Source organism: Ziziphus jujuba, chromosome 7, assembly GCF_031755915.1.
Source record: "Ziziphus jujuba cultivar Dongzao chromosome 7, ASM3175591v1".
Lineage (NCBI taxonomy): Eukaryota > Viridiplantae > Streptophyta > Magnoliopsida > Rosales > Rhamnaceae > Ziziphus > Ziziphus jujuba.
In genome coordinates, this window is record NC_083385.1 from 2681334 (window position 1) to 2701535 (window position 20202).

The following is a 20202-nucleotide window of genomic DNA, read 5'->3' on the forward strand; positions in this document are numbered from 1 at the left end:
ATCGCTGTATCAGCGAGGACGCTAGGCTCCGAGAGGGAAGAATTGTGAGATCCCACATCGATTGGAAAGAGGAACGAAGCATGCCTTAAAAGAGGGTGTGGATACCTTTTCCTTGCAATGCGTTTTGACAAAACCGTGCGGGCTGGGTCCAAAGCAGACAATATCACATGTGGGTAGACTGGGCTGTTACAGTTAGTATCAGAGCTAGTACCCGGATCGGTGTGCCAATGAGGACGCTGGGCCTCAAGGGGGGAGGATTGTGAGATCCCACATCGGTTGGAAAGGGGAACAAAACACTCCATATAAGTGGATGTGGATACCTTTCCCTTGAGAGGCCTTTTAAAACCTTAAGGGCTGGGTTGTAAGAGGATTCTCCAGGCCCAAAAAGAACAATATCGCATGCGGATGGTCTGGACTATTATAATTATTCTTGGGAGATGTTCTAGCAACGTCTTCTGGTGCATTTTTCATGTCCACAAAGTGAGAAGGAAAAAAAAAATGATAATTTTTTAACTACACATGTATCCTGAATATAGAGAAAGGTCGAATGTGAAGGAATTGTTTTGAGGGATTTTTTTTTTTTTCTTTTGGTAATTTAATTGTTTGAGGGATTAGGCAGTAAGTCAAGAAGCATATGGTCCAAAATGAAATGTAATACAATCCGAAAGCCATCAAATTTTTCAAATTAACTTCTTATTACTCTTATATATTATACATTTACAACTTGGGAGGTTTGTCAAGTCGTTCTATTTTTCTAATATTTATGTAATTTTAACTTAGACCTTATTTAACATAATTTTTAACAAGCCAAAAGCAGTTTTTTAATGTATAAAAATTGTTTTTGAATGTGTTTAAATAATTTTCATTAAATGCCTAGAAATACTTCCTACCAAAATCAATAAAAGCGATTTTTTTGAAACTATGCCGAACAGAATATTTGTCCACCTTAATTGAGCAAAACTCATTGATTTTCCCTCTCAATTATTATACATTTTACATCTTATCCTAAAATTATAAAAGGCTTTACATTTTTTAATGAACTATTAGTTTTTATCACTTTAATCTAATTATGCATTTTGTAATGATGAATTTAATGAAATCAACCTTATACAACTTATAATTCTATTAAGAAACTGTTTTCTTATGTTTTTATTTCATTTTGTACCAATTTATATGCTTAATTTTGCTAAATTAATTTGACAAAAGCGCAAAATTGGACAAATGTGACAAGAGAATAATAGTAGTTGAGGATGCAATCCAACTTATTTATTTATTTATTTATTTTTATGGGAGGGGAGGTATACTGCAAAACATGTAAAATTTAGGACTGTAAAGTGCATTTATTAACATTCTTTTGATTTTGAGAAGGAATATGCTGAAGCATAATTAAAAAAATAAATAAATAAATAAATAATTGAAAAAATAAGTAAATAAATAAATAAATACATCAATGACATGGCACTAACGTGGTCAATGTTACTTTCTTCTGAAAAAACGTGGATGTTGAATAGACTACAAAGTTGGATAACGATAACACAGTTAGAGAAACGTTAAAAGTTTTACAGAATGAACAAACATTACATCTTCTAATTTTTTTATAACCCAAAAAAGGAAAAAAAAAAAAAATAGCAAACGATAGTGGAATAAATGTCGAAATGGCAGAATCTATGGACAGACAGGAGTAGACAGCCACTTAGTACTTTAGTCGTGTGTACGCACTCATAGCATTTCTCTAAGATTATCCTCTTCTCTCTGGTGTCTTTTTTCTTTTTTCTTTTTTTCCCATATTGTTAATTTTGTGGTTGCACATTCCAAAATAATGATGACTTTCAAGTTCAAAGGTTAATAATTAATTTAACCCAACAAATAGATAAATAAATAACTGGACGAGGACCACCGGTTCAGTTGGCAGATCGGGAAACTTGTTCACATTCAGAAAAAACCGAACGAGGACCACCAACATATTGAAAGGAATCACCTCACCTAAGGCAATTATAATCAGAAAAGTTTATTTCATTAAAGAAACAAAGTGCTGTGGTCACTGGATTGTGACAGACAATGAGATTCAAAAGGATAAGACTTACCTCCATAGTAATGTGATCATGTGAATCCCACCTAAATGGAAATTCTCAATTATAGTCCTAATCTTAGGTAATATATAACTGTATTGTATCAATTCTAATATTTTTTGTTAATTTTTTTAAATCTTGCTATTTGTTATTATTAATAATAATTATCAGTTTATATGATAAATTTTAATTGAGTATATTTAATTTTTTTATTTTTATACTAAAATTTTTAAAATAAATTCGTTAATAATAGTCATTTAAATTGTCATATGATATACAAATCTATAATAATAAATTAAATTTTTTAATATTATTATTACAACAATTTTTAATATAAAAAAAACGAGTGTAAGTGTGAATGATAGACTAGTTGATATTTGTCAAGTTAATAACTGCATTAATTATTAGTTAACATTTGTATAACTTTATGTTTATTTACAACGTTTTTCATCAATGAAGATCAGGCCATGATTTGTCTATAACTTATTGTAATTTTTTACCATTTTTTTATTAATACTTGTAGCAAGAATAATGGTTCAACAATCTAGATCTTTAAGAGGGGCAGTTAATTCGGTGAGTTGATGGGCTACAGTACACCACCCACATAAGTGAGAACTTATTCAGCATGCTTTAAAACTCCTCTGAAAGCTCTTTCCATATACATTTGATATTGATACAACAAATGCATCTTATCCAATTGCTTTGTTGTTATGTATGCGTGTCCCAATTTGCGCTTATTTTTGTTATTCTTATGTCGTTTGCTTTGTACTTGCATCATTTAATATCTTTTGGATTGTTTGTTTGCAAGGAACACTAATAGTGGTTGATTAATTGTACACGTGGGGCTACTAAATTTAGCACTTTGAGTCAATTTTTGCATGCAAAAGTTGGAACGTGACAGTCGACTCCTCTGTCAGCATTTCCATGTATATTTGCGTTTTTGAATCTTTGTAAAAGATGATGGAATCAGCTTCATCGTGTAATATGTGTAATTTGGGCAATATTATTCCACGTGATATTTCCACTGGTTTTTCTCTTGTTGCAGGTTCGAAGGGTTCGGGGAAGAAGAAGAAATGCACGTGTTTAGAGTAGGTTTTTGGCTTTTCAGAAAAGTAGGAGGCACAAGTAGTAGAGTAGGCTACGTATATGGTCAGCCTAGGACCATTGGTAGCGTAAGTTTTATACCGGTTTTTTACAAAACTGATTAGATGGCTAACTGATTGTATAAATAATTCAATGTGTTTTTCTTCCTTATTTTTTATTTTAGAAGACATTAAAAATAATTTAAACGCATTTAAATGGAAGCAAAATAGTATTACTAATAACAATACCAACTAAAATAATATTAATGATAGTGATCCAATGCAAATGATAATTATACGAAAATAAATGAGCGAATAAAATAAATAACAGGTTATTCTTTTTCCATGTTTTTTTGTCTCAATTTTTGTAATACCTTCTTTTATTTTTTAAATTTCTCAATATTTCATAAAATTCAATAATAAATAGGAATTTGTATTTTATAGTTAAAGTTTGATTTTTCTCATAATGATCATTGTTAAGATTATATGCATTTATCTTATATATATTATGGATTTTTTAGTATAAATTTTTTTAGTGTAATCGATGCAATATTGATTGAGTTAACACTTTTAAATGTTAATTAAATTTTATTAAGTTTTTGATAAAAATATAAATTGATTTCGTAGCTTTTTTTAAGTTTCCTTCTATGTCGATATTTCATTTATATTTATATAAAGCTTGGCCTTTATATTTTCATCAATACCAACAATTTATTTCATTGACACATTACATGAATAATATTTACAATTTAGATGGTTATCAAATCTATTTATCAATTGGTATATCAAATATGTGGTTTTTTTTTTTTTTTGCCCAATATATATGTGTATGTTTTTAATTAGTTTTATTTTTTTTCTATATAAGGGTTTACCAATCGATAATTAGAATATAATATAATTCTCAACCAACAAAACAGTGTTTTATATTATTTGTCATATCTATTGGTATTTATAGCACTATTCTAGTTTATCAGTTCTTAAAGATTCAAAAATGCGATGGACACTAACTTGTTTATCAATTTATTTTGCAATTGGGATCATAAATAATATAGTAATATTTTAACATTCATAAGGAATTGCACTTTCACTTATCCCATATTTTAGTTTCTATTATTAGGTAATGAGCTGAATTTTTTGGTAAATTGTTTGTTAACTATGTTAGCTGGTAAATAAAGTTAATAAATCTAGCAAGATAACTCTTTAGTAACTATGTTAAAACGCTCTTCTGCCCTGTCCGTAATATTTAAATGTATATTGAGTATGTACGGTTTTTTTTTTTTTTTTTTTTTGGCTGAAAATTTTGTTGTAGTACTCGTATAACTTGTAATGCTATAAAGTTATTGAATTCTTTCAAAGCAACAGTGCATGCACTTTCAACCAAACAGATAAAGGTTAGTGAATTCTTTATAAACCATGCGCGATAAAAAAAAAATAAAACATAAAAAATCTTTATGAACTATATTCCATTCACTATCAACCAAACAAATAGGGCAATTTTATTTTTTTTTTAATCAGTGATAGAAAGCTTTTTTTTTTTTTTTTTTTGGGGCCAAAAGTGATAGAAAGCTTGATAATGCTGCTAATATAATTAGTATAGGTAAACTTTTGCTTGTACAGCTGTTCGCTCTTCTATTCTTTGCGTGACACCTCTACATATATTTTCTACAATATTCTTTTGTACTTGCATCTAATACAATTTAATTTGGGCACATGTGCTCAATAACAAATTGAGTCCTCTCAAATATCTCTTTCCAATACCCTATGTTTCTTTCTTGATATCAAAGCCGCGGTCATAGACCATTATAATAATATTTTAATTTAAAAGAATCGTTTTAAATGTGAGAGATATAGTACTATTTAAATGTACATAGAGTATGTATATTGTTCCTGGTACTTGTATAGCTTGTAATATAATAAAGTTACTGAAGTTATTAAATTCTTTTTTAACCAGATAAATAAAAATTATTCAATTCTTCTTGAATGGTATTCCGCTCAATTTTAAGTAATCTTTTTTATTTTTTTAAATTATAATAATATTCTAATATAAAAAAATCTATAAATTTTTTTTATATGTAAATAAAGGTTATCGAATTTTTTATGATATCAAAGTAAAAATATTCTATTCACTTTCAACTAAACAAGTAAAGTACTTAATTTTTTTGTCAGGATTATAATGATAATTTAATTAAAAAGATTCCTTTAGATGTGAGAGATATAGCGATGGAGCAATCAAATAATTTACATAACCAAGTTTGCTACATTATGATTTCATATGCCTATGTACGTTCTTGGTATTATATATATATATATATGTCCTGGTATGCATGCAGCTGCATATACAGTATCAAGAACAAAGCATTGAGCTACGCTCTAATTAGTAACCATGTCTTTCTTATGCTTGAGAAATGGTGTTGTGGGGGGGCTTGTCCGATCAAAATGCCTATTTCTCTTGTTTTTAACGGTATGTTGTACTCCTCCAGAGGAGCCAATCAAGTGTAAGTCCGAGAACACAGACTGCACCATAACAAACTCTTATGGTACGTTCCCCGATCGCAGTGTGTGTAGAGCTCACAGTGTGGTGTACCCCACAAATGAGGAAGAGCTCATTTCGGCGGTGGCTTCTGCAACCAAGAAAGGGTCAAAAATAAAGGTGGCAACCCGTTACTCTCACAGCATTCCCAAGCTAGTTTGTCCAAGCGGCCAAGATGGGCTGCTCATAAGCACCAAAAATTTGAACCGTGTACTGAAGATCGATGAAGAAGCAAAGACGATAACCTTGGAGGCTGGTGTGACAATGAAAGAGCTTATAAATGAAGCTGCCAATGCAGGGCTTGCCTTGCCATATACACCCTACTGGTTGGGCTTGACCATTGGAGGTTTGTTAAGTACTGGTTCCCATGGCAGCACATTGTGGGGTAAAGGAAGCTCGGTTCATGATTATGTTACCGAACTTAAAATTGTCAGCCCAGGAAGTCCTGAAGATGGATATGTCAAGGTCCGGGTACTCAAGGATGGTGATGAAGAACTTGATGCGGCCAGAGTTTCACTTGGAGTCTTGGGAGTTCTTTCACAGGCATATATATATATATATATATATATATATATATTCTTTAGCTTGGTGTTTATTTTCTGCAACTTGTGGCTTGGTTTTGTTTTATTTAATTAAGACCTTCTTCCTTTTTTTTTTTTCTTTTTTTTTTCTTTTTTTTCTTTTTTTTTTTTTTTTTTTTGTTTGAGTTAACCAAATTGTTCTATTACTTTTCCAAATTTTTGAAAATTAGTTTTCTCTCTTCATTTTCGAAACCTAGAAAATTATCCAAAAATATACAAACAATCAAGAACACGAGCCCTAAACTGTTTGTTTTGTTTATGGTTACTTTTTTGTTTTTTTTTCTTATTATTATTTTTTTTTTTCCCTACTTGATTTGGTTTTGTTTTAGATAAGAACCCTAAACTGGTTTTGAAAATTGGTTTCAATTCCTAATCTTGGGTTACTAACGAAAAGTTCACGATTTAATTGCAAGTAAAATGATATATTCTTTACTTCGAGGGAACCAATTTACTTCCGACTTCCAATTTTTTTAGAATCAATTTTCTCTTTGCTTTATATTTCTCATACACTGCACTTTTGAAAAAATACTATGGTTTTGTGATTGAATATGAACATATGTACTTGATTGAAATATTAATGACGAGTTTTGTTAATCTAAAAGGTCCTCAAGCCCCCTTCCCTGCAGCTTGACTGAAGCTTCGTTGGTTCTGAATAACACAGAAAAAAATCTACAGTATACACCCTTACAAAGTTTTTTTGACAAAAATATTTAACAAATAATTTAATCTTTTAATTTATCTAATATAACAATTCATATTTATCTTTTTTAAACCTTTAAATCTCTCGTATTCATATCTAAACATTATTTATTTTTTATTTGAATTGTTTTTGGCTTCCAAAATAATCCTTTTTTTATTCAATTCCCAGCCTTTGGATTTTTTATTTCCTTTTACTCTTTTTTTTTCTTTTCTCAAATTGATGGTTGTATTCTTGAACTTCTCTATAATATACTATCTAAATAATTAAATGATGAAGTTGAAGATGTCTTTACAAGGTCAACAAAAAAAAAAAAAAAACATACATATACAATATTATATTTTATAATAAATATAATATTTTCTATTTGACAATGAAACATTTCTTTTTCTATATTAAACTCATTTTTATTTTTGACAAGAAGAGAAAAACATATAATTTTTTGGTGCAACAAATTAATGAAGTCATGAAATTCTTCTTCATATATATAATTTTTTTTTTTTTTTTGTTCTTGAGAAGAAGAAAATAGAATTTATGTTTTAAAATTAAATATTAGAAATCAAATAGGAGAGAGAGTGATTGATTTTGAAATCTAATTTTAGCAGTAGAGAATTTTTTCAGTACACAATGTGTACTAACGTGGAAATTGAGTTGGTACACATGACCTATTAAAGAGCTCCATATGTATTATTGATTACAAATCATTTAAAATGCCTAAATGGCACTAACACAGTTTAACGTTGTTCATTTTTTTTTTTTTTTGAATGTTCCTTAATTTTTTTTTTTTTTGGGTAATATTGAATTTTCCTTAATTGGGACTTTTCCTTTGGTAGGATCATTACATATTACAATCTCTAACAATTCTTACCTTAAATCTTTTCATGCCCACTTTTTTCTCTGGTAGTGGAATGATTATAGATCGTATTCTCTAACAATTTTTATCAAGGTTCTTTAATTTTTTCATCCCAATCCTTAACAAAGACACCAATGAAAAAGTTAACTTGAATATTCAAAATATATTTTCATGGATTACAGTCAAACCCTCAAAATCTCCATTATTAATTTGCGCTATCCTCTATTTATGGATGTCCAAAATATAACCCGATCTTGTTTCCTTTGTTTCTCCATCCCTTCTGTAGACTTGATGGCATAATTTTATTACTATCAAATATATAGAAGAACTATACAAGGTTGAGAAGAACCGTTAAAAACAAATATATGTGATGGATCGCCTGATGGAGAAGAAGTTGTAGGGTGTTTTTGTTTTTCAATTTATCGAAAAATAAGTTGTAGGCTAGAAAAAAAGACGGAAGAAAAACAAACTAACGGCGTAAAAATATTTGCTGATTTGGATTTTTTTGTTTGTGATGTGTAATTAATAGCAGAGGTAGTATTTTTTAAATGATTATGTTTACCAAATCATCTTATACACCATGTGTATTAAAAAATTTCTCTTAGTAGTAATAAATAATTTAAGTAAACAATAACTCATGTTTGAATATGAATATAAAATATTCAAAGGTTTTAAAAAATATATATATATATATATATATATATATATGAATGGTTAGATTGGTTTAATTAAAAGGGTTTAAATTATTTGTTAAAAAACTTTAATTCGGTTTAGTTTGTATGTCCCTTATACCGATACCTACCAAATTTTAAATTTTAGACACCTAGAAAAAATTATTTTATTTGTCTTAGTTGGTACGTCCTTTATGGTTATAGATTTTAGATTTTAGATATTTAACAAAAAAATTGTTGTAAATGATTAAAAAAAAAAAAAAAAGAATTATATTCATCGTTACATAGAGTCATCCTCGATGGATGGATCGATAAGTGGAAAATCCCTAATGACCTAGCCCAAGTTTGATTTGGTAAGCCCAGATTCTTCCCCCAACCTTAGCAACCCTTCAAGATAATAAAAGCATTTAAAATTAGTGTAGTGGTCGAATGATGGGATTCTGTCTGGTTTTACTTAATCGCGTGCATGTATCTCTGTTTTACCATTGTAATTATAACTAAATTAATTAAGAATTAATTTAATGGGCTTGGCGTTGTGTAGGTGACTCTGAGACTGGAGCCAATGTTCAAGCGATCCATTACTTACAAGACCAAGACCGATTCCGACTTGGGAGATGAAATAGCAAGCTTTGGCAGTAAACATGAGTTTGCAGACATAATTTGGTACCCAAGTCAGCAAAAGGCCGTGTATAGAGTCGATGACCGAGTCCCCACTAGCACTTCTGGCGATGCTTTATATGACTTCATCCCTTTCCGCTCCACACTCTCCCCCATCCTTGGAATTATTAGAGTCACAGGTTAATTAATAATTAGCTCGCTACCTAGAAGAATAATATATTTCATGTTTGCTAGCTTTTTTTTATGGTTTTTTCACATTAATTAATTCATGATTTTTATTTTTATTATTATTATTTTTTTTTTTTGTCTGGTTCTTGTTCTTCTTACAGAGGAGGGTCAGGAACTTTTTCATGATGGTCAAGGGAAATGCGTAGTTGCAAAGGGGGTCACTTCCTATCTCTCACTTAACAAATACGGTTTGACCAATCATGGTATATATATATATATATATGCTCTGTTTTATTCTTCCTTGCCTGAAAAAAGTCTTAATTGGGTGCATAATATTGCATTTGTTTCTCTGAATTGAAAAATATGTTGACTTGGAAGGTAAAAGGGGCTATCCCATGGTCGGATATCAAAACCGGCTTCAAGCATCTGGGTCGTGCCTGGAAGGAAAAGCGGAAGGGGAAGTGGAATTGGAAGTGGAAGAGGAAGATGAAGATGCAGAGAACTTCATATGGAGTTCTTGCCCATGGGACCCAAGAGTGAAAGGCGAATTCTTTTTCCAAACCACATTCAGTATTGGGTTGTCCTCTGTTAAGAACTTCATTCAAGATGTGCAAGAGCTTGTTAAGCTACGACCGAAGGCTCTGTGTGGCCTTGAACTCTACAATGGGATTCTCATGCGCTATGTTACAGCCTCCAGCGCTTACCTGGGCAAAGAAGAAGATGCAGTTGACTTCGATATGACATATTATCGAAGCCACGATGCAATGACTCCTAGGCTTTACGAGGATGTCATTGAAGAAATAGAGCAAATGGCATTGATCAAATACGGGGCATTGCCGCATTGGGGAAAGAATCGCAACATAGCGTTTGATGGGGTGATTAAAAAGTATAAAAAAGCTGACAAGTTCTTGGCTGTAAAGAAATCGTATGATCCAATGGGGCTCTTCTCTAGTGAATGGACCGACCAAGTTCTTGGACTGCAGGATGGGATAACCATTGTCAAGGAAGGTTGTGCACTGGAAGGTTTGTGCATATGCCAAGAGGATATTCACTGTGCTCCAAGCAAGGGCTATTTCTGTACTACTGGTCAAGTTTTCAAGGATGCAAGGGTTTGTTCTCGTGGAAATCAAGTAGGTGATGTCCTCGTCGACATCAAGTAATTGATCTTAGAAGCCGTGTTTATGTCGAGTAGTAGCCCTCGATGGCTCGATCCTTTGTTCTATAAATAAAGTAAATATGTCAGAGATCAAGCTAAAGGCTGGAGGACTCTCTCTGGCGTATCTTGGCTCTTGTAATAAATAAACCATGAAGGATATAAAGTAAATATGTCAGAGATCAAGCTAAAGGCTGGAGGACTCTCTCTGGCGTATCTTGGCTCATAAACCATGAAGGATCTTATTCCTACTACTACTTAATAAATAACCTGTTTGATAAAGCTTTTTTTCTTTTTTTTCTTATTTTATTGTGTGTGTTTTTGGTTTCGATTTAGCTTCAAGAACTTGATAAACTAGACAAAGCTGTAATTGTTGCAGACAAACTAGAAGAGGAGACAAGCACAGGGGGTTTAGCAAGTAATTGTTGTTAGCACCACCGTAGCACGTGAAATTCATATTTAATGCATTGCAAAATTGTATGAAAAGATCATAAAATAAAATGATGCATAGATTATTCTGCATTCATGTGAAGGAACCAAACTATAATAAAACTTATTTGTCCATAAGATCATACGTGAAGCCTTTTTTTCTCAAATGGTTAAAATTCAGAATAGACGAGGCAGAAACAACTAGGAATTTCATTAAATCAAGCTTTTTTTAAAAAAAAATTTCTATGAGATCCTAGCTGGAAATCTAATACAACAATAAAAAAACAAAAACAAGTATCGACAGCGTTAAATAAAGTGCAACTAAGATTGCAAGTTAAATTATGTGGAGCATTCAAACAATTGAGCAAACTCTTCGTCTCTATAACATTTTGTACTCTTCTTCGATCCATGAAAATTCTAATGCACCCTTCTAAATGCATGTCTGTCCTGCAAACTTGTATAAGAACTACAAATTAAGGGTCTATTAGTTTTAACCAGCATTAATAGTAATAGCATATATAAAACTTTATTTAAAAAAATATAGAAAGAACTCAAGCAAATCGTTGACTATATATATAATTCAAAGCGGAAAGAGAAAAAAAGCGATTGAAATAAAAATTCAGGAGAATTAACACAGATATGTAGCTCAATTGGACGTTCCCAGAACTGACTTTCACATCAGAAAATGCATGAACAACAAAATTGATCAAAACTCATCTCGAGCTCCTCTGTTTTACGCTCTGTACTCTCAAAGCTCCTCTTAAGTATTTTTATTTTTTAATTTTTTTTCCTTACATTTTCTTTTGCCCCACAATTTATGATCTCGAAGAGAAACCAAAATGACTAGACAGGTGGATGGATGCAAACCCATGGGAAAGAAGGGTAAGAGCGTCAACTGATCAGAGAGATCCCATCAGAACCGTCCAAACGGATTCCCACTGTTTCTGCTCTGCTCATTCGAGCCCTATGGAAACCAAAGTACAAGGGACAAAAAAGGCATTTCCTTTAAGCAGCATAATATACGTACAATACAAACATAGAACGAGGCTGTTAATTTGAAGCATTATTCTTGGAACCTTCTTTTTTTTTTTTCTTTTCTTTTTTTTTTGTGAAATATTCTTGGAACGTTTTGTTGTACTGCGAATATTCTCTTCTAACAATATAAAATTAAGGTGGGAACTGGTACATCATCTTCAGAGATGTTCCAGTAGCGTCTTCTGGTACATTTTCTGTTTCAGAATAGATAAAAAAAAAAAAAAAAAAAAAAAGGGCATGAAAGTTGAAGAAATAGAGCTGGTGACAAGTGGAATGTAAGGGAATTGTTTGAAGGATTAGGCAGTAAGTTAAAAAGCTTATGGTCCAAAATGAAATGTAAGAGTACCCAAAAGCCATCAACTTTTCCTAATTAATTAACTTATTACTTGAGAGGTTATTTGTAGTCTCTGTTTATTTAACTTAACACCGTAGTTAAGCAAACTTCCTTGTAACTTATTTGCAAGTTGTGAAACTATTGTGGTTCCGACCACTTTAGAGAAGAAATATTAGAAGAAAAATAAAAAAAATTCTATTACTCATTTAGGATAATATTGAGCTTGTTCTTTTGACTTGCATGCAACGGGATGGAGCCTATTTATAGACTTACAAAGTCGATTGTACGGCCACAATCTTCAACAGCTTCTGACAGTAGTCCACAATTATTGAGCAATCAATTTTCGATGTTAAATGCAGCAATAGCCATTGTAAAAAATGGTGGCTTCACACTGTCGGTGCAATGGTGGTGCAGCTGGACTTCACAGAAACTTGGGCCTCTAATTACTAAAACTAACCGGCTAAATATTAAGAACAAAGAATAGTTTATTTGGAAAGTAGCATATACAAGGAAATGATTTATTTAAGCATACAGACAAATACTATATCACAACTTTTTTCTTCTAAAAGAAGAAAATGAAAATTAAGTAGATAAAAATTACACGAATCATAAAATGTTTTTATTATTTTTTTTCCATAAATCAAAATGAATTCTCGAAACCATAATGGCTGTTGAGAATTTATTAAATATTAGATTATTATTTTGGTGTTGTTTTAATTTTTTGGAATGAGGAATGTAATCTTTTTTATTTATTTATCTATTTATTTGGCAATAGATAAGGAGAATATAGTCAAAAGCAAAATAAAAAATTAAAAGTAAGAAAAAAATCAAGCAATGACATGGCACTAACGTGGTCAATTTTCACTGGAGCAAAAAATATAGACATGTGTATTACGGTGCAAGTATAGTTTGGATTTGGAAAGCCAATCATTTTTTTATTCTCACCCTTTCCCAATTTGGAGTGGTGATTGGTAAATGGCCGAGGGGGTCACTGGAATGTAAAAGAGGTGAAAAACCCAAATTGGGGTCTCGTCGGATAACAATTCACGAGAACGCCACCGCGCACTCATTCATTCACTCACTCACGTACGTCACGCCCACTCGCCCCAAACCCACACCCCCCAAAACAGACCGCTTCGACTTTCTCTATTCAGGAATACGGAGCCAAAAAAGCACCAGACCCAAAAGCCAAAAACCAAATCTCCGCCCACACAAAAAATTCCCACCACTGGTATGTGGAGCTTCACTCATATTCCTTCTCGTTTTTGTTCTTCTTTCTCTCAAATTTGCCTTTCCCCCATTTTCTATTTACACGTAAAACCCTTTAAATCTCCTACCCTTAAGTTATTAATTTTTATTTATTAATTCTTTTTTTTTCTTTTTCGCTGGATTTCTTCTTATCGATTCCGTGGTTCTAGTTTCGCGGTTCCTTTATGTTAATTGATATTTTTTTTATCGAATGGGTTGTTTTTCCTAACTGGGTTCAGGATTGATTCATATATACTCTCACTGTGGGATCTTTTTTTTCCTTTTTTTTTTTTTTTTTTTTAATCGATAGGCTCCTGGGTTTATACTTTTTATTTTCTTTGGAAGGAAAGTAATTGTAAAACTTTGCCGGGTGTTTTTTTTTTTTTTTTTTCTTTGTCAGAATTTCACTTTTGGGGGTTCTTTCTTGTATTTTTCTTGAAGGATTCTGTAAGCTCCTTTAGGCGTGACTGTATTGCTTCCCAAAATATTGTGGGCTTCTAATTACGTTGTAGAAATTATTGCAGTAGGGTTTTTTTTTTTTTTTTTCTTTTGTTTCTTTTTTTTTTTCCCCTACAGAACTTGTGGAAAATTGTCAAATTTTTCGATTCAATAATTTGTTTAGGGATGTAAGCTTTCGTAGACCTTAGTCGCAGAATTTCTGGGTATGGTTTAAGTTTGTTCTGATGAGTATATTTGTTGCGTCAAAGCCTTGAGAAAAGAAATTTTGGATTGTAAATGGTCTGGTTGGACTGGCAGTTCACATCCCATGAACAGTTTCTCAGCAACAAAATGGGGCAATGGGGAAAGGTGGTGACTTTTCTCCTGTAGCATTTCTTACAACTTTCTAGAAGTCTTATCGTTATTGGCATTTCTTACACTTCTTTTAGCGTGTAATAGATTTGAAATGTTTCCTTCCTATTGAAATCCTTCTTGCCTTTAATTCTCTTTCAATATTGACTAGCATCTATGTATGTTTGCTATGAAAATTTCAATGTGTCAAGTGTATTTACTACCATGCTGGCCTGCAAGTGATTTAGGTTAGATCGCGGTGAATCATTGGATGACAAAAGTTGAGACGTGAAGTAGTCATGGCAGAAGGCGCAGAAGTTGAAGAGCGGGTGGATCTTGATGAGGACAATTATATGGAAGAGATAGATGATGACGTTGAAGAACAAATAGAAGAAGAAGGGGTTGATGGACCTGGTGATGAAAATGTTGAAGAGAATGCTGAAGAAGTGCTTGAAGATATGATGACTGGGGCCAGTGAGAAGGACCATTCCCCAGATACAGAACGAAGCCACATTGACCCTGAGTCTGCAGAAGATGAAGAGAAGCCTGCTGCTTCAATTGATGAAGATGTCAAAGAGCAACACGCTCAACTTCTTGCCCTTCCTCCCCATGGATCCGAAGTTTTCATTGGTGGACTTCCTCGAGACATCTCGGAAGAAGATTTAAGGGATTTATGTGATGCCATAGGCGATATTCTAGAGGTAGGAACTGTGAACTTCTGTGCTTGTTATATTTATGCCTTTTGCTTTGTGTGTAGGGGGTGATGGAAGTTAGAATTTTCAATGAAATTATTTTTCAGATAAGAATAATGAAAGATAGGGACACTGGAGAAAGCAAGGGTTATGCTTTTATAGCATTTAAAACGAAAGAGGTTGCACAAAAGGCCATTGAAGAGTTGCATAGTAAAGAATTCAAGGTAATCATGGTGCTTGTTGAATTCTTTTTGGTGGCTTTTTGTAGACTGTTCCAGCTCGGTGGTTATCTTTACTACATTCCGTTGCTGCAGGGTAAAACCTTAAGATGTTCGCTTTCTGAAACCAAGCACAGATTGTTTATTGGTAATGTACCAAAGACCTGGACTGAAGATGATTTTCGCAAAGTCATCGAGGAGGTTGGTCCTGGAGTGGAAAACATTGAGCTCATCAAGGTGGAACTTTATTCAATTGCAAATTTTTATTTTTATTTTTTTTGTTAAATAGCTTCTAAAGAAAATAATGATTATAATAGCTAATCATGGTTGTAACAATGTTTCTGGTTTGAGTCAGGATCCTCAAAATGCAAGTAGAAACCGTGGTTTTGCCTTTGTCTTGTATTACAATAATGCATGTGCTGATTATTCAAGACAGAAGATGTCAAGTTCAAATTTTAAGCTGGATGGTAACACCCCAACTGTCAGCTGGGCGGATCCGAAAAGTACATCAGATCATTCAGCTGCAGCACAGGTAAATTCCAACTGAAAGGAGTGGAAATTAGTTTTTAAAAGTACATGTTAATTGCTCATTGTTCAGGTTAAGATTTTCAATAGACTAGTATGGATAGCTGATAGGTACTTGACATTCATATTGATCTTTTTCTTTTTTGTTGAACTTAATCTATATCTTGTTTTATGGGAGTTATGTTCTCATTGATGCATAATGAAAGGCATGGATAATAATGAAAGGAATGGATTATAATAAACCCATTTAGAAGAAAGAAATCCTTGCAGAAAGGCTGGATTTGGAATGGAGTAGAGTTTTAAGGATTAAAAGGCTATACTAAAAGACAAAAAAATTGCTGAAAGTTTAATGGCATTTAGTAAGGATCTGACAACATTCAATGCAAACAATCGATTAACTTGTAAAGATCCATTTTAATGCACCATAGGTCATAAAATCCAGATTTTTATGTTCTTAATATCACGCAAGGCTTTCTTCAAGGCATTATGTTTGTTCTTGTTCTCCATAGGAACTTGACCAGTTTTGATTTCCAATGTTATTTTCTATGTTGACATAACTGTAAAGGAGATATTTAAAGTTGATAGCTGCTATCTCTATAGCACTGTAAGTTATATTGCGCTGCTTTATGTGTAGATGTTGTGCTGTGCATTGCATGATTCGAAGGCACTTCTAGTCTATGACACGGCTTTATTTTGTATTCTCAGGTGAAGGCTCTTTATGTGAAAAACATACCTGAGAACACTTCCACCGAACAACTGAAGGAACTATTCCAGCGCCATGGGGAAGTGACAAAAGTGGTAATGCCACCTGGCAAGGGTGGGCAAGGAAAAAGGGATTTTGGGTTCGTCCATTATGCTGAAAGGTCTAGTGCCCTGAAGGCAGTCAAAGATACAGAGAAATATGAAATTGATGGTACCTAGTTTCAACATCCTTGTGGGCCATTTGAAACTTGAATTTATAAATAGTGGATTTTCACTATATATTTGTTAATCAATGAAGTTTGTTTTTTCCTTTAGGTTTTTCTATTATATATAACACTCATTCGTTTGTTTATAATGCAGGTCAAGTACTAGAGGTTGTTCTTGCCAAGCCTCAGACTGATAAAAAATCTGATGGACCTTATCCCTATAATATCGGGCCTCATCCAAACCATATTCCACACCCTGGGTATGGTGGTTTTGCTGGAAATCCGTATAGCTCTCTAGGGGCTGGATATGGTGGTGCTGCAGGTTTTCAGCAGGTAACTTACTGGTTCAGTATTGGTCTTTTCTGTATATTTTGTCTTGGTTAGTTACTTAAAATCAGTCTAATTTCGTCCCTTGTATTCTTATATATATATATATATATATATACACATTAAACAGCCAATGATATATGGTAGAGGGCCAATGCCGGCAGGAATGCACATGGTGCCAATGGTGCTGCCAGATGGTCGAATTGGCTATGTTCTGTGAGTATAAATTTTATTTTCAGTACTCGGTTTCCTTTTCCAGAATGGTACTTATATGGTTGTAACTATGCAGTCAGCAGCCGGGTGTACAAATGCCACACCCTCGGCCTCGGAGAGTTGATAGGAGCAATGGTCCAAATGGACAGCCAGGAAGAGGTGGAGGTAGTGGCAACGATGAAAGCAATCGCAGCCGGAGATACCGACCTTATTAGGAGAGCTAGCCAAGCTAGCGAACTGGAGAGGAGCTGTTTTTCTTTTTCGTAAAACAAGAGGAATGATGTGGTTCGATGAGCAGCCTCTTTGACCAAAATAACACCTCCCAGAAAAAGAAAAAAAAAAAAAAGAGGAAAAAAGAAGCTGGTAGATTTAGGAAAGCAAGGTTTATATGACATGGTGTTGGTGTCTCGGTGCTGATAGAGATTGACAATTTAGGAATCATCTTTGTGTATTAACTTATCTGCTTGTAAGGCATTGTCTTGGCATTTTAATTGACACCAGCTTTACAACGTCCATAAACGTCTTGAGAAGGCTAATTTTTCACTCAGACAAACCCTTTTCCGTTAAGACTTGTTCACTGCAATTTGTTTACCATTCAAATTAACGTCGTTGATTGGTCTGGAGACAATTTCACAAACAATTTCAAATTTAGGTTTGCAAATTTATTTTACTTTTTCATTTTATTGTCAGATAACAGTAGAAAGAACGGTAATAATTGGAAAAGAAAGATCAACTCGAACGACCTCCTCCATGAATGTTATGATTAGTCTACAAGAGCATTAAAATAAAAATAAAATAAAATAAAATAAAAAAGAAGAAAAGCCCGGAAGACTGCTTAAACAAAGTAGTTTCTAAACTGATAGGAAATCAAGTAGAGCATGAAACTGTCAAGTCGATAAAAGCTAAAAAAGGGTCGTTTTCTTCGTTGCTAACATTAAATGGTTAACAACAGTCAATCCATGGTATCTCCGATTCCCTCTGTTTCATGTTTGGGTTTTAAGACTTACTTAGACCTGTTCTTTATGAACAATTATTACATTTGCATGGAAATATGCTATTACATTTACAGGATAGAAAGAATAACGCAAACTCATTAAGGTGGAAAAACGGTCAATGAAATATGCACATACCCACACACACACACACACACAGACATATATATATATATATATATATATATTGTCCAAAAAACATACCCACAATTCAAATGGGGGGATTAAAAGATTAAATATATGGAAGAGGTTTTAAATTCTTTCAGAAGAAAGCTCCTGAAGAAGCTTCTCCAATTCATCCAATCGACCACCCCAGTCGCTGCTGATGGATAAAGGCCGAACATTGCTATAATCAATGGCAACCTCTTGTTCCACGTGAGAGGATGATGAGCCTTTACTCTTTTTCATCTTATTCTTCTTCTTCTTCTTCTTCTTCATACCACTCACTCTGTTCTTGTGAGCAGCTGCTTTCTGCATAGCCCAAAGCACATCCGACCCACTTATCTGCCTCCCTTCCTCCTCCTCTTCTCCTTCGTCTTGTTTCTCGATTGGATTGGTGGGTTTCGTACTTGAATCGATAGTCGTACGGCTGGTGCGGCCTAAACGTTGGATGTTCTGGTCCGGTGGCTGGGAATTGACCGGGACAGAGAGGACCAAGGGGCCGATGAGCCTGCGCCGCGGTTTGGTTGGTTTGGGGATTAGAGAGTGGCATGGTCCGGGTGAGGACCCGATTGACGCCGCCCACATGCCTTGAATGATTTAATGATTTTCCTCTTCTTTATTTATTTATTTATTTATGATTTTTTGCCACGCCAACCACACGCCTTTAAACAATCACAATTCGTATTATCAAATTTCTGTAATTTATTTGCATATCATATATTATGATTTGATTTCTTGCTTCAGAATAATTTTTATTTTTCTCTACTTTCAATTTTTTTTCAAAAAAAAAAGTCAACAAAAATTATATGCCTATTTACCTCAAATTATCAATGATCACAAAAGAGAAAAAAAAAAAAAAGTACACTTCCTGCACCTTTTCCCTTGTATATATATTTTTCACCGAAATTTGTAGGTCCTTTTTTTTTGGTCTTAATTTACCATTACATTTATTTTTTATTTTAATAAATTATGTTAATTATTGTAGAACCAAAAACAACCTAATACTAGATGATCTGGATAATTCCTCATGATTGCATTATCATTGTGACAAATATTTTGACAGATCTTTTAAATCCATCAATATGCATTATTGCGGAAATCCATTTGTGGCACATGGTTATTCAATCATCAATTTGAAACCTGTGATAGATAATAAGAGTAGAAAGCTAGGAACAGACGGATAATACCGGCTGTTCGTATAAAAAGAGGGAAAAAAATATGAAAAAAAAAAAAATGATTGAGATTTATTATTGATGGAGACACTAAAAATCAAAAAAAAAAAAAAAAAAAAAGTGAAAATGATTAAGTAAAATTAAGATGTGGAAAGAGAAACTCAATATTACTATAATGCCATATATACCACATTTTTACCCAATGGTCTATGTTGAATCTTATTCTGTCTCTTAGTGGCGGAAAATAACATGCTGTATCAAATTTATAAAATGGTCATTAACTGATCGATGAAAGTATATAGGCTGATTAATGTTCAAATTTAATGATTCACGCTTATAACGTGGAAATATGAAAGTTTAGAAAGAAATTTGACAGTACTGTGGAAGACCAAACAATACCAACTAGGCATCATGGATAATGGATTTTCTTGAGTGTGTTTTTTTTTTTTTTTTTTTTGGGGGGGGGGGGGGGGGGGGGGTGGTGATAAAGGATTTCCCCAAGTGTGGTTCTTCATTCTTAAATGCGAATTGTTCCGTTTAATGCAGTATTATTATAGAAAAAGTTGCTTTTATCTTAGATTATATTTATTATTATAGAAAAAAATGCTTTTATATTGGGTTATATTTGGTTTGGTTTTGAATATATTTTTCTTTAAAACAAAAAAAAAAAAGTCTATCGAAACAAAAATATATTTATTTCCAAAGAAGTCAATCTTTATGTTTATCAAAGAAGTCA

The 20202-nt window shown here is 32.9% G+C and overlaps 3 protein-coding genes across 8 annotated transcripts; 2 read left to right on the top strand and 1 right to left on the bottom strand.

Moving 5' to 3' along the window:
• The first annotated feature begins 5467 nt into the window (after positions 1-5467).
• On the top strand, positions 5468-10704 carry LOC107423856 (probable L-gulonolactone oxidase 6). Its single transcript, XM_048478576.2, has 4 exons — positions 5468-6224; positions 9025-9280; positions 9431-9532; positions 9648-10704. Exons 1-4 carry the CDS (start codon positions 5535-5537, stop codon positions 10427-10429), a joined length of 1830 nt encoding a protein of 609 aa, XP_048334533.1. The 5' UTR covers positions 5468-5534; the 3' UTR covers positions 10430-10704.
• A 2590-nt stretch (positions 10705-13294) lies between these two features.
• On the top strand, positions 13295-17659 carry LOC107423854 (heterogeneous nuclear ribonucleoprotein Q). 6 transcript variants are annotated; one of them, XM_048478581.2, is made up of 10 exons: positions 13417-13451; positions 14176-14275; positions 14506-14958; positions 15057-15173; positions 15264-15404; positions 15523-15699; positions 16398-16605; positions 16755-16933; positions 17058-17143; positions 17217-17659. In XM_048478581.2, exons 3-10 carry the CDS (start codon positions 14557-14559, stop codon positions 17353-17355), a joined length of 1449 nt encoding a protein of 482 aa, XP_048334538.1. In that variant the 5' UTR covers positions 13417-13451; positions 14176-14275; positions 14506-14556; the 3' UTR covers positions 17356-17659. The 6 variants fall into 6 exon arrangements, with proteins under 6 accessions (XP_024932064.1, XP_048334541.1, XP_048334542.1 ...); XM_025076296.3 differs by lacking the exon at positions 14176-14275 and having other exon boundaries at positions 13295-13451; XM_048478584.2 differs by lacking the exon at positions 14176-14275 and having other exon boundaries at positions 13313-13451; positions 14498-14958.
• Positions 17660-18244: 585 nt separating this feature from the next.
• On the bottom strand, positions 18245-18946 carry LOC107403393 (uncharacterized). Its single transcript, XM_016010273.4, has one exon. The coding sequence runs from the start codon at positions 18877-18879 to the stop codon at positions 18385-18387; it is 495 nt and encodes a 164-aa protein (XP_015865759.3). The 5' UTR covers positions 18880-18946; the 3' UTR covers positions 18245-18384.
• Between the last annotated feature and the right edge of the window lie 1256 nt (positions 18947-20202).

Bases quoted from the DNA above. Each gene is read 5' to 3' on its own strand.
- LOC107403393 (XM_016010273.4), bottom strand. From the start codon at position 18,879: ATGTGGGCGGCGTCAATCGGGTCCTCACCCGGACCATGCCACTCTCTA.
- LOC107423854 (XM_025076296.3), top strand. From the start codon at position 14,557: ATGGCAGAAGGCGCAGAAGTTGAAGAGCGGGTGGATCTTGATGAGGAC. The intron at 15,174-15,263 runs GTAATCATGGTG...CCGTTGCTGCAG, and splicing joins TGCATAGTAAAGAATTCAAG to GGTAAAACCTTAAGATGTTC. The intron at 15,700-16,397 runs GTAAATTCCAAC...TTGTATTCTCAG, and splicing joins ATCATTCAGCTGCAGCACAG to GTGAAGGCTCTTTATGTGAA.
- LOC107423856 (XM_048478576.2), top strand. From the start codon at position 5,535: ATGTCTTTCTTATGCTTGAGAAATGGTGTTGTGGGGGGGCTTGTCCGA. The intron at 9,281-9,430 runs GTTAATTAATAA...TTCTTCTTACAG, and splicing joins TGGAATTATTAGAGTCACAG to AGGAGGGTCAGGAACTTTTT. The intron at 9,533-9,647 runs GTATATATATAT...TTGACTTGGAAG, and splicing joins ATACGGTTTGACCAATCATG to GTAAAAGGGGCTATCCCATG.